This window comes from Ipomoea triloba, chromosome 4 (assembly GCF_003576645.1).
Source record: "Ipomoea triloba cultivar NCNSP0323 chromosome 4, ASM357664v1".
Lineage (NCBI taxonomy): Eukaryota > Viridiplantae > Streptophyta > Magnoliopsida > Solanales > Convolvulaceae > Ipomoea > Ipomoea triloba.
Genome location: NC_044919.1, coordinates 1,322,114 through 1,336,689, shown reverse-complemented (window position 1 = coordinate 1,336,689; position 14,576 = coordinate 1,322,114). Strand labels below are relative to the sequence as shown.

The window sequence follows — 14,576 nt, the reverse complement described above, 5'->3', positions numbered from 1 at the left end:
AGATTACAAGGCCGTCCTATTACTTCGCCGCTTAATACGGCTGGGTCATGGTTTTGGCGATCCATTTGTCATTTGTGCCAGCCTCAACCATAAAGAGTGGCAACCAGTGGAGTTCCCTTATAATTCTGCTAGAGGCGGGGTTGAGTTTCGCAATACGTTTCACTGGTGGGCAAGTGACATCAAAGATTTGGATAGGGATAGGGATATGTCAGGAGGAAATAGAATCCTATATTTTGATCTTGTGCGTGATGAATTCAGAATCTTGCCTATCCCTGAACGGAGAGAAAATAACTCCTCAATAGTAGGGTTGGGGGTTATAGATGACTGTTTATGCATGGCATACATTATTCAGAAACGAGAGGGAGAACTCAAAACAGAAACGATGCAAGTATGGATTATGATGGAATATGGCAAACAAGAATCATGGATGATTGCATTTGCTATCCAAATGCCTGAACTTGGAGATGTTTATGGGAGTTATGGCTTAACATTCTATTCTCATAAAAAGAATGCACAAGAAATATTATTCCTGCTGCGTAATGCTGGTTGGTGTCGGCGGCAAGTATATGTTTATGATCGGAAAAAAGATGAGATGAAGGAAGAGCTAATGGACTTCCTACAGAGCTCAAGTTGTAGATACTTTGTCAGTATGTGTCTCTATGTTGAGAGTTTTGTTTGCTTACCCCTGCAGTCACAAAATTAATTAATTAATACGTGCCCTAATGAATATTGAGTTGAAACTATTTGGAGTTGTTTGTTAGAAGCTAATTAGTGTGTTGATTTGTTGATAAACAGTCACAGTTTGTCATTATATTTATATATAACTCGAAATGCCATTTTTTTTTTTAAACTATGTTTTCTTTTTGGATTTTTAAACCAGTTTGGCCCATTATATCAGACCAGTTGCCCATTACACTTGGTATTGTTTTTTCTATAACCCAGGTTTTCGATTTTGCCAATGTAGACCATATTAACTCTCTCCCAAGTCTATGAGAAGGTAAATTATCAATCTATTTTCAAGATTTAACATCAAACTATACACTTGATTACGCGCACAATAAGTTCTATCGTAACTCAAACACCAAATTTTCATAATAGGAATCGCATCACACCTTATGACTAAAAGAAAATTTTATCACACCTATCTATGCTGAACGCGTATTGAAGATATACTTCTAAGAGTGAAATTCATATCATTTATAAATTAGTGTTGTCTATATTTCTATCCAAAATAATTCTGTCCATACCAATAAGAACTAAATACACAAATTAAGTGACTAATTATATGATACAATTACAATTTTATATTATTAAAAAAATAAATATTATACTTGCATTACAATTCAAGAACTAAAACTGTAATTTGATAACCAGGCAGGCATAAAATGTCATGATGAATTTTAAAAAATTAAGCCACATATTTTATTTATATTTAAGCTTGGACTGGTGGTGAAAATTTTAGTCCATGGCCCGGCCTATAAAAGGACAATCATTATTGCATGAATCATGGTCCACACAGCTGTGTGAACCAAAAATAAAAAGTACATTATTTCTGTACTGAAGGTACATTATTTTAGGGTACATTATTTGATATACAAAAATAATGTACCTTTAGTACAAAAATAATGTACTTTTTATTTTTGGTCCACACAGCTGTGTGAACCATGGTCGATGCAATAATTTGTCATAAAAGGTTCTCACAATTCACAAATATAATTAAGCCTTACTTCGATTACGCCTTCAACTTCTTCTTTTAAGAAGAAGGGTTTTAAACCAATCTATAGCTGATCGGCTCAGGATCGAATCTCCGGTAGGTAGAGCACTTTTACCACCTGGGCTATCCTTACGGACACGCCTTCAGCTTCTTATCTATTGCACGAGTAACAATAAATAAACGGAACGGCCCCGTTTGCTATGTAACAAAAGAAACTGCACCTATAATTTCCGTAAAATATAATGCTATGATTAATTTTAAAAAATTAAGCCACCAATTTTATTTAATTTTTAGGGCTTGTGGGAAATTTTATTCCGTGGTCTGGCCATATAAAAGGAGTCTCACTTCCAATACGCCTCGTTCTGTTCATCCTCTTATTCTCACGACATGGAAGCTTCAGCTTCATTGTCAAACCTACCTCAGGACATCATTCGACTTATACTTTTGCAGTTGCCGGTGAAGTGTGTGATCCGATGCCAGTGCGTATGTAAACAGTGGCGTTTATTGATAGACGATTCGGATTTCAAGTTCTCGTATCGTGGACAAATTCGAGTGATCCTCCTCTCCACCGAATACAAAAGCAAGGAACGCTGGAAAAGGTCCATAGTTAGATCTACAAGCCATGATCTTCGTCTTCGAAGGCATAAATGGCCGTTCGGGGAGGAGTCTCCGTTGATTCGTGCAGCCTTCGAAAGCCATCTTAGAGTTTTGTGTTCTTGCAACGATACGGCCGGGGCCAAGTCTTGAAATGGGCTATCCATCCCTCATCTCTGTCAGCTTCAACCACAAAGAGTGGCAACCAGTGGAGTTCCCTTATAACTTGCATTCAGTTAGAGCCGGTATTGAGTTTCGCAATACATTTCATTGGTGGGCGAGTGACATGAAAGATTGGGATTGGTTTACTAATTTATATTCAGATAGGAATAGGATCTTATATTTTGATCCTGTGCGTGATGAATTCAGAATTTTGCCCATGCCCACCCCCGAATCGAGCAAAAAATTCTCGATATTCGGGTTGGGGGTTATAGATGACTGTTTATGCATGGCGGCATGCATGGTTAGGGAAAAGGAAGAAGAACCCGATCCGAAAACCAAAACGATATGGATTATGAAGGAATATGGCAAACAAGAATCATGGATGACCGCATTTGCTATCGCGATGCCTGAACTTGCAAATATTTATAGTAGTTATTGCATAACATTCTATTCTCAAAAAAAGAATGCTCGCCTGTGAATTGGTATGGAGCGAAAATATATGTTTATGATCGGAATAAAAATAAATGATTGAAGAAAGATTCGATGGACTTCCCAACCTATGGAAGTGTTAGTTTGTGTTTCTATGTTGAGAGTTATGCTTGCCCTGACCGGCCACAATGGATTGATTTGGAGAGGTGATGATGATGATGATAAGCCCAGCACCAACACATAGTTTCCCCAGAATATCAACTCGTCAGATGAAAGTCTAGAAATAAAGAGTTGTCCCAATCTTCAGAGTATTAAAATATTTTGTTGAGTTATTACAGAATTAGTAGTTTAGTATCTTTATTTCTAAAGAATTTAGCTAATTAGTATGTTGATTTGCTAACGGACAGAGGATGCATATCATTGGTATGGTAAATCCGAATGCCTATATTTATTCCATCTTGTATTTATATATGTTTATTTTAATTCTTAGTTACATTATTATACTATTCTATTTAGATCAGTTTTGCTTTGTTATTTATTTAATTTTTCTTTTGTCATCACTCATCACCAAGCTGCATATGCTTATAGAAACAAATTACTTTCTGATTTTCCTTTTTTCCCATTGTTCTTAACAACAAGTTCTTTGCTTGTTTCTTCATGGAGAAACCATTCGAAAGGTTGGAGAAGCTTAGAAAAGTGACAAAATAAATATCAATGGAAATCCCTAAAAATTATGTGACTAAAAGTCAATTTAAGAAAGGCATCTATCCAAATGGTCACTTCTATTACCGGGTAATGCTCCAAAAGGTAAATCCGGAAGGTCATTCCGAAAGGTTATTTGTACCCCAGAAGAACTCTTGGATCCATCGAATGGCTTCCCTCGCGGATTGAATCTCTTTAATGTGTTGGGTTATGTACATTACATTACGAAATTTCCATTCTTTAATTTGTATGCAGTTTTTGGTCTATGGAGTTTCATTTACTTTATATGCTGTACATGGTTCACGAAATTTTATTTTCCATGGTTGATATATATAGTGATTTTATACTTTTCCTAATACACAATTTTCGTTCCTTTTAATATTATATTCATTAAGGGAAAATGACACTTTTTCCCCCTATGTTATGTGCTTATAGCACTTTTTCCCACTGTGTTATTAAAGTGACAGTTTTTTCCCCTGAAATGTTAAATTGACATTGTTACCCTTAAAAATAATTATTTCATTTATTTTTCTTCTCCAACAAATTATTACTTATAAGTATTGATGATCACGATTCGGTTCGAACCTAACCAAACACTGTAGCAATCATACCGAAATAGTATAGACGGTTCTGGTTACGATTCATAACCGAAAAAATAAAGTTAAATAATTGTTGAACCGTGAACCGAAACTTAACCACAGTCATATATAGTAAAAATGATCAAACACTTATTTTGATAAATCGGTACGGTTCGCTTCCAATTTCGATTTTGAACCGCCAATCAAAACTTATTTATTTATTTTTATAATTTTATTTCTAATTTAAAAATAGTCTAAATTCAACAATTATTTTTTATTTCTAATTTAAAAATAGTCTAAATTCAACAATTATTTTATTTTATTTTTTCAAAAATAGTCTAAATTCAACAATTATTTTATTTTATTTTTTCGGTTCTGAATCAAATTCAACAATTATTTTATTTTATTTTTTCGGTTCTGAATCGTAATCAACAATTATTTTATTTTATTTTTTCGGTTCTGAATCGTAACCGTCAATTATTTTATTTTATTTTTTCGGTTCTGAATCGTAACCGTTACCGTCTATACTATTTAAGTTCAATTGCTACAGTGTTCGATTAGGTTCGTATCGAACTATGATCTTCCATACATATTAGTAATAATTGGTTGGAGAACAAAAATAAATGAAATGGTTAGTTTTAAGGGCAAAATGTCAATTTAATATTACAAGGGGAAAACTACCACTTTTAAAATAACCGAGGGAGAAAAATTGCCACTTTAATAACACAGGGGGAAAAAGTGCTATAAGCACATAACATAGGGGGGAAAAATGTCATTTTCCCTTTAATGAATATTAGGAGTCTCAGAATTATAATTTTTTCTCACATTCAATTGCATTGCAAATCATTAGGAGTCTCAGAATTATAATTTCGTGAATTAAAGGTAATTTTTTTTAAAGGAAAGAATTAAAGGTAATTATTTCCTAACAAATTTAAAAATTTTCAAATTTTTAAAATTAGGAAAGAAATGAATTTTAGTAAATTTTTTATTCCGATTATAATTCTAATGCTATCCTTAACACGGTTTTTATACTTTTCCTAATACACAATTTTCCTTCCTTTTATTTATATTTTAGCTTTGGACTGGTGGTGAATATTTTAGTCCAGGGCCCGGCCTATAAAAGGCGTCTCACAAATATAATTAAACCCTAGCTACTTCCTATACGCCTTCAGTTTCTTATTCGATCTATCATATCCCACGAAATGGAAGCTTCAACTCCATTCTCAAACATACCTAATGAAATCATTCCCCATATACTTTTGCAGCTGCCGATGAAGGCTGTGATCCGGTTCCAGTGCGTATGTAAACAGTGGCGTTCGTGGATAGACGACTCAGATTTCAAGCTCTCGTATCGTGGACATCGAAGAGTCATCATCCTCTCGCGCGAATCCTTGAAAGATTACACAGTCTTCGTTGGATCTACAAGTCATGATCTTCGTCTTCAAAGGCATAAATGGCAGTTCGGGGGGGCTTTTCCATTGACTTGTGGAGGGGAAATGGACCGTGTTAGAGTTTTGTGTTCTTGCAACGGGGTTGTGCTTCTGGTGGTTAATAGAGATATTTTGTTGTGGAACCCGTCCACTAGGTGTTCGACGAAAGTGTTCGAGTGGCCAAGTCGGCCAAAGTGGCCATATCGGCCGATAAGAAACATGCATAACCTTGCTGGGCTATGTTACGATTCCTGCACTAGAGATTACAAGGCCGTCCTATTATTTCGTTACTTGGGTAATCATTTTGGCGATCCATTCGTCACCTCTGCCAGCCTCAACCACAAAGAGTGGCGACAAGTGCAATTCCCATTCCATTATAATTCTGCTTTAGGCAGTGTTGAATTTCGCAATACATTTCACTGGTGGGTAAGTGACATCAAATATTGGGATTTGGATTGGAATAGGGATATGAATTACTTGTCGGGAGGCGATAGGAATATGATACTATATTTTGATCCGGTGCGTGATGAATTTAGAATTTTGCCGATCCCCAAGTTAAGAGAAAATGACTCCTCAATAGTCGGATTGGGGGTTATAGATGACTGTTTATCAATGGCATGCATTGTTCACAAAGAGGAAAAATCAGAAATCAAGACGATGCAAGTATTGATTATGAAGGAATATGGAAGACAAGAATCGTGGATAACTGCATTTGTTATCCAGATGCCTGTACTTGGATATATTTATGGAAGTCATTGCTTAACATTCTATTCTCAAAAAAATAATGCACAAGAAGTATTATTCTTGTCGCGTAGTGTGGATTGGTATGGGCGGAGAATATATGTTTATGATCAGAAAAAAAAAAATTGAAGAGAGATCTGATGTACTTCCCAACCTATCGTAGATACTTTGCTAGTATGTGTTTCTATGTTGAGAGTTTTGCTTGCCCTGATCGGCCCCAATGAGCATTGAGTCACATCCTTAATTAGGTGAGCAGAATTTGAAATGTTAGGATTTCACTTCTTTTATTTTTAATGTTTGAAAATAAGTTTTATATTTTACTTATTGGACACTAATTTCTATCAAGTTTGTATTATTTATGTATGAATAGATCAATTTATATTATTAGTTGTAGCATTGCATCGGAATTAGATAGGTAGGTCGAACACTAGTTCAAGCACTTTTGACTTGAGCTCGAGCTATATGACAACTGGTGAGCTGAATTCAAGCTTAAGTTTTAAAGTTTGATTGAGTTTAAGCTTGAGCCAACATGTATTTTGTCAACCCAATGGGGTCGCTCAAGTGGCAAGTGAGTTCTCTTTGTGGACAGGAATTTTGGGAGAACCCGAGTTCAATCTTTTCAGGTAACAATTCCCCTAAGCCAGATTCTGTGAACTTACCAAAAAAAAACACGTATTTTGTCCCATGATGAATTTGGAATATTGTAATTTTTTTATATGCGCACTTTTTAATACGGAGTAATTAAACACTCATTGGTAACCAAAGTTAGCATACTGAAAATGATCTCACAAGATCACAGCTTATTACACATAACGAGCTATTGTGTAAGATATTATCAGGAAAAGCGATTGAAAAATAATAGTTTTATCCAGCAATTAAAATGAAAATGGCATTGTCAATACTTTAACCGCACGTTTGGTTCACGGAATGAATTTGAAGGGAATAGCAATACTATTTCACAAGAATGGAATAGGTAAGGAATATAACATGAATTGGGGAATGGAATAGGTAAGAAATAGAATACTGGGAATAGCAATACTATTCCACAAGGAATGGAATAGGTAAGGAATATAACATGAATTGGGGAATGGAATAGGTAAGAAATAGAACAGTATTCTATTGTTTGGTTCGCTAAAGGAATAGACTTTAGGAATTGTATTCCAATGTTTGGTTGGTTAAAGGAATAGAAATGGAATATGTTTTAAAGACATAAATACCCTTATAAAAAAAATAATAATAATAATAATAATAATAATAATAATAATAATAATAATAATAATAATATATTTATTAGAGAGATATATGGAGGGTTGAGAGATTAACTCTTAGCCTAAGCTTTTTGAGTTTGAATATTTCTTCTATATAAGTAGCCTAAGTAAATACAATTTTATATTTTCATGTACAGTTCTCTCATGTTAACACACATATATAGGTTGAGAAATTATTATATATATATATATATATATATATATATATATATATATATATATATATATATAATCTGTAAAAAAATAAAGAGAAATTCATAACAATACCTCGAAGAAGAATCAATTTGCAATGGCGGATATGAGATGCTTGTGATGACGAAGAGAAAGATATTGTGATGCAGTGATAGAGAGAATAGTGAGCATAAAAAATTTTAGGTTTAGAAAAGGGTAAAAAATAAAAATAAATAAAATTCCTATTCCTGAGGGGTAAGTAATAGGCTAATACCAGGGGTGTTGGTAATAGCTATTACCCTCCTAAAAGGAATAGACCCTTCCCAGGAATATTGTTCCTGGGAATACAACTGCTTACCAAACAACGCAATAGGCAAATGCTATGTCATTCCCTGCTTATTCCGTGAACCAAACAGCCCATAAGGGAAAAGAATCAGCAACAGATCTTGAGATCTCTTCAGCATTTCTTTAATTTCCTTTTTAAAAAATTAAAAGAATTTTACCGTAGGAACGATGAAAATGGCTATACATCGCGGATCCTCTTATGTGAAAATTTTAGTCCATGGCCCGACCTATAAAAGGAGTCTCACAATTCAGAAATATAATTAAACCCTAGGTACTTCCAATACGCCTTCAGCTTCTTATTCGATCGCACGACATGGAAGCTTCAACTCCATTCTCAAACATACCTAATGAAATCATTCCCCATATACTTTTGCAGCTGCCAATGAAGGCTGTGATCCGCTTCCAGTGTGTATGTAAACAGTGGCGTTCGTGGATAGACGACTCAGATTTCAAACTCTCGTATCGTGGACATCGAAGAGTGATCATCCTCTCGCGCGAATCCTTGAATGATTCCACAGTCTTCGTTGGATCTACAAGTCATGATCTTCGTCTTCAAAGGCATAAATGGCCGTTCGGGGGCTTTTCCATTGACTTGTGGAGGGGTAATGCACCGTGTTAGAGTTTTGTGTTCTTGCAACGGGGTTGTGCTTCTAATGGTTAATGGAGATATTTTGTTGTGGAACCCGTCCACTAGGTGTTCGACGAAAGTGCTCGAGTGGCCAGAGTGGCCAAAGTGGCAGATAGCAAACATGCATACCCTTGCAGGGCTATGTTACGATTCCTGCACTAGAGATTACAAGGCCGTCCTATTATTTCGTTACGTGGGTTATTATTTTTGCGAACCATTCGATCCATTCGTCACCTTTGCCAGCCTCAACCACAAAGAGTGGCGACAAGTGCAATTCCCATTCCCTTATAATTCTGCTATAGGTAGCGTTGAATTTCGCAATACATTTCACTGGTGGGTAAGTGACATTAAATATTGGGATTTGGATTGGAATAGGGATAGGAATTACTTGTCGGGAGGGGATTGGAATAGGATACTATATTTTGATCCTGTGCATGATGAATTTAGAATTTTGCCGACCCCCAAGCTAAGAGAAAATGACTCCTCAATAGTCGGGTTGGGGGTTATAGATGATTGTTTATCCGTGGCATGCATTGTTCACAAAGAGGAAAGATCAGAAATCAAGACGATGCAAGTATTGATTATGAAGGAATATGGAAGACAAGAATCGTGGATAACTGCATTTGTTATCCAGATGCCTGGACTTGGATATATTTATGGGAGTCATTGCTTAACATTCTATTCTCAAAAAAAGAATGCACAAGAAGTATTATTCTTGTCGCGTAGTGTGGATTGGAATGGGCGGAGAATATATGTTTATGATCAGAAAACAAATAAATTGAAGAGAGATCTGATGTACCTCCCAACCTATCGTAGATACTTTGGTAGTATGTGTTTCTATGTTGAGAGTTTTGCTTGCCCTGATCGGCCACAATGAGCATTGAGTCACATCCTTAATTAGGTGAGCAGAATTTGAAATGTTAGGATTTCACTTTTTTTTTTTTTTTAATGTTTGAAAATAAGTTTTATATTTTACTTATTGAACACTAATTTCTATCAAGTTTGTATTATTTATGTATGAATAGATCAATTTATATTATTAGTTGTAGCATTGCATCGGAATTAGATAGGTAGGTCGAACACGAGTTCAAGCAATTTTGACTTGAGCTCGAGCTATATGAAAACTGGTGAGCTGAATTCAAGCTTAAGTTTTAAAGTTTGATAGAGTTTTAGCTTGAGCCAGCATGTTTTTTTGTTCGAACTCAAGCTCGAACCAACCCGAATTCGAGCTTGGTTCTATAGTATTGCCTCCTTAAGTAGGGAGGCAATAGTATAGTTTATTTTGATACTGTGCATTATGAATTTAGAATATTGTACGTTTTTTAATATGCACACTTTTTAATACTCATTGGTAACCAAAGTTAGCTTACTGAAAATGATCTCACAAGATCACAGCTTACTACACATAACGAGCGATTGTGTAAGATATTATCAGGGAAAACGATTCAAAAATCATTGTTTTATCCAGCAATTAAAATGAAAATGGCATTGTCAATACGTACTTTAAGGGAAAAGAATCAGCAACAGATCTCTCTGATCTCTTCAGCATTTCTTTAATTTCCTTTTTTAAAAATATACATTCAGAGAAATTAAAGAATTTTACCTTAGGAACGATGAAAATGGCTATATAGCTCTCGTATCGTGGACATCGAAGAGTGATAATCCTGGAATGATTCCACAGTCTTCGTTGGATCTACAAGTCATGATCTTCATCTTCAAAGGCATAAATGGCCATTCGGGGAGGCTTGTGGAGAGGTCGGATACCATGTTAGTGTTTTGTGTTCTTGCAACGGGGTTGTGCTTCTGTTTTCTATGGGAGATATTTTGTTGTGGAACCCGTTCACGGGGTGTTTGAGATCATGATGAAGAATCACAATGCAGTATCTGTTCATAACTACTTTTTCAACCTACTACCTCTCGTATAAAGAGAAGGGTTTTAAGCAAATTACTATGTTGATTTGCTACGGAACATTGGTATGGTAAATCCGAATGCCTATATTTATTCCATCTTGTATTTATATATGTTTATTTTAATTCTTAGTTACATTATTATACAGTTCTATTTAGATCAGGTTTGCTTAGTTATTATTATTTTTTTTTTTTGTTTTGTTTTGTTTTTTAACTTAAAATATACAAATATGGTTTTACTAAAATAAAAATTAAATATTGCACATTTTTTAATAATTAAATACTTAATTCTTAACAAAGTTTTATTGAAATTACACAACCGAACGTTAATAGGTTGGGTTGATATAATTAAACAACTAGAAAGGATTGTGCTTTTGGTGGCTGAGAGAGATAATATCCGTCCACTAGGTGTTCGACCAAAGTTCTCGAGCGGCCATATATACCTGAAGGAGTCAAAACCGGTTATCCTTGCCGGGCTATGTTACTACTCATGCACTAGAGATTACAAGGCCATGCTATTACTTTACATATCTAACTTCAATTATGGTTTTGGCCATCCATTTGCCATCTCTGCCAGCCTCAACCACAAAGAGTGGCGACTAGTGGAGTTCCCTTATCCTCCTTATATTAGAATCGTTATTGACTTCCGCAATACATTTCACTGGTGGGTAAGTGACAACAAAGATCGGGATTGGAATTAGGATCTATATTTTGATCCTATGCATGATGAATTCAGAATCTTGCCCACCCCTAAACAGTGGCACGGAAAAGAAAACTTGATAGTCGGGTTGGGGGGTTATAGATGACTATTTTTGCATGGCATGTATTGTACAGGAAGGAGAAGAACTCCAAATCAAAACAATACAAGTATTGATTACGAAGGAATATGGTAGACAAGAATCATGGATGACTGCTTTTGCTATCCAAATAATGTCTCAACTTACCGATACTTATAATAGGAGGTATGGCTTCATATTAAAATTCTATTCTCAAAAAAAGAATGCACAAGATCAAGTATTATTCCTGCTCAAGTGTCGGAAATGGATGCACGCATATGTTTATGATCGGAAAAAAGACCAATTGAAAGAAGTTCTGAAGGACTTCCTGGCCTCTAGATACATTTGTAATATGTGGTTTCTATGTTGAGAGTCTTGCTTGTCCCAATATTTGATATGGATTTGATTCGGATTTTAGTATTTGACCGTTCCAATATTTTCCTAATTTTCTAGCACAAAAGGCCGTTCTTTGGAGGACAATTCAAAGTTGAGCAATCAGATATTACAGATTAATACAAAAGTGTGTGTAACTTGAAAGCCTAAGCAGCTGCTTTTTTGTTTCTTTTTTGCATGTGAAAGTAGTATAGATTACCAATACCCATTGACGACCATAAAAGGCATAGGTAAATGACACCATATTAATTCTGATCGCTCCCAAAGTCTATGTGAAGGCTATTTTCAAGACTTAACACCAAACTATACATTTATGTGCACAAGAATTGAAGTTCCATCCAAACTCAAACACCAAATTTTTGTGTCAAAATTGCATCACACCCTGTCTATGCATAACATTTGAAATTCATATCATTTATAAATATCCAAAATAATTCCGTCCATATGAATAAGAACTAAATACACAAAATAAGTGACTAATTATATGATACAATTACAAATTTATATTATTAAAAATAAACATTATTGTACTTGCATTATATATAATTCAAGAATTAAAACTGTAAATTGATTTTCTCAAATGGGAGGTTATAAGATTGAAGAAATAAAATACCATGATGAATTTTAAAAAATTAAGCCACATATTTTATTTATATTTTAGGTTGGAGTGGTGGTGAAAATTTTAGTCCATGACCCGGCCTATAAAAGGAGTCTCACAATTCACAAATATCAATCGTTATACCCTGCACCACGGTGCACATAGCAATGTGCACCACGTACGTAAAACGGCGTCGTTTTGGTGTTAGTGGACGCGGACTTGAATGACTCCAGGGAATTCATTATCTATAATACACATAATCATTATCTAGAATACACAGAACGTTTGCCTAGAATACACAGAATGTTTGCCCAGAATACACAGAATATTGACACACAATACACAGAACTCATCCTCCTAACATTCGAATGCACAAACACATCACAACCCGTGTTAATAACATGATTACACAGAATATTGACACAAAATACACAGAACTCATCCTCCTAAACATTCGAATGCACAAACACATCACAACATGTGTTACTAACATGAATACACTTATACACATAACGGTTGCCTAGAATACACAGAACGGTTGCCTAGAATACACAGAATGATTGCCTGGAATATACAGAATATTAACATAAATACAGAGACCAGCCGAAACGGGAAACGTGATTTCTAAAAAAAGGACGATTAATTTACAATGCTCAAACGACGTCGTTTAGGTACGTGGTGTACATTGCTATGTGCACCGTGATGCACGGTATAATTTGCCCACAAACATAATTAAACCCTAGCTACTTCCAATACGCCTTCAGCTTCTTATTCGATACGACATGGAAGCTTCAACTCCATTCTCAAACATACATAATGAAATCATTCGGCATATACTTTTGCAGTTGCCGATGAAGGCTGTGATCCGGTGCCAGTGCGTATGTAAACAGTGGCGTTCGTGGATAGACGACTCAGATTTCAAGCTCTCGTATCGTGGAAAACGACGAGTGATCATCGTATCCCACGAACCCAAAAACCAGGATTATAACTGGAATTCCAGATTCTTAGTTAGATCCACAAGCCATGGTTCTTGTTTTCAAAGGCATAAATTGCCGTTCGGAGAGGCTGCTTATCCATTGATTCGTGCAAGCAACGAATTTCCTGTTAGATCTTTGTGTTCTTGCAATGGGTTTGTGCTTCTGCTTCTGATAGCTGAGAGATATATTTTGTTGTGGAACCCGTTCACCAGGTGTTTGACGAAAGTGCTCCAGTTGCCATATCCGAAAGAGTCAAATATTGTTATCCTTGGAGGGCTATGCTATGTCTCCTGCACTAGAGATTACAAGGCCGTCATATTAATTCGCCCCCTAATAGGGCCGGATCGTGAATTTGGCTATCCATTTGTCATCTTTGCAAGCCTCAACCACAAAGAGTGGCGACCAGTGCAGTTCCCTTATAACTTGAATTCTGCTAATGGCAATGTGGAGTTTCGCAATACATTTTACTGGTGGGCAAGTGACATCAAAGATTGGGATTATGATTGTGATTTCATCTCGGGAGGCGATAGGAATAGGATCCTGTATTTTGATCCTGTGTGTGATGAATTTAGAGTCTTACCCACCCCCGAACTGAGACAAAATGTCTCCATAGTTGGGTTGGGGGTTATAGATGACTGTTTATCCATGGCATGCATGTTTTACACACAAGAAAAATTAAAAACGATGCAAATATTAATCATGAAGGAATATGGCATACAAGAATCATGGATGACTGCATTTGCTATCCAAATGCCTCAATATCCACAAACGACTCGATATCCACATTATTGTGAGGGTTATGGCATAACATTCTATTCTCAGAGAAACAATGCAGAAGAAGTATTATTCATGCGTACCTTGTGTTGCTTCTGGGGGCAAGTATATGTTTATGATCGAAAAAAAGATGAACTGAGGGAAGTGCTAATGGATTTCCTAAAGGACGACTCAGGTCGTATACGCTGTCTTTGTTTGTGTTTCTATGTTGAGAGTCTTGCTTCCTTGCCCTGCAGCCACATATGATTAATTTTTATTAATACGTGCCCTAATGAATAGTTAGTTGAAACTATTTGGAATTAATTGCTAGAATCTAGCTAATTAGTGTGTTGATTTGTTGTCAACAGTCACAGTTCATCATAACTCGAAATGTCTAATTTTTTTTATC

At 35.6% G+C, this 14,576-nt stretch overlaps 1 protein-coding gene across 1 annotated transcript; it reads left to right on the top strand.

The window, feature by feature from the left end:
• The first annotated feature begins 13,219 nt into the window (after nt 1–13,219).
• On the top strand, nt 13,220–14,434 carry LOC116017713 (F-box/kelch-repeat protein At3g23880-like). The gene has a single exon (XM_031258341.1). It carries the CDS (start codon nt 13,220–13,222, stop codon nt 14,432–14,434), a length of 1,215 nt encoding a protein of 404 aa, XP_031114201.1.
• The last annotated feature ends 142 nt before the right edge of the window (nt 14,435–14,576 follow it).

What these genes read in the sequence shown, in the direction of transcription:
- LOC116017713 (XM_031258341.1), top strand. Translation starts at nt 13,220, where the DNA reads ATGGAAGCTTCAACTCCATTCTCAAACATACATAATGAAATCATTCGG.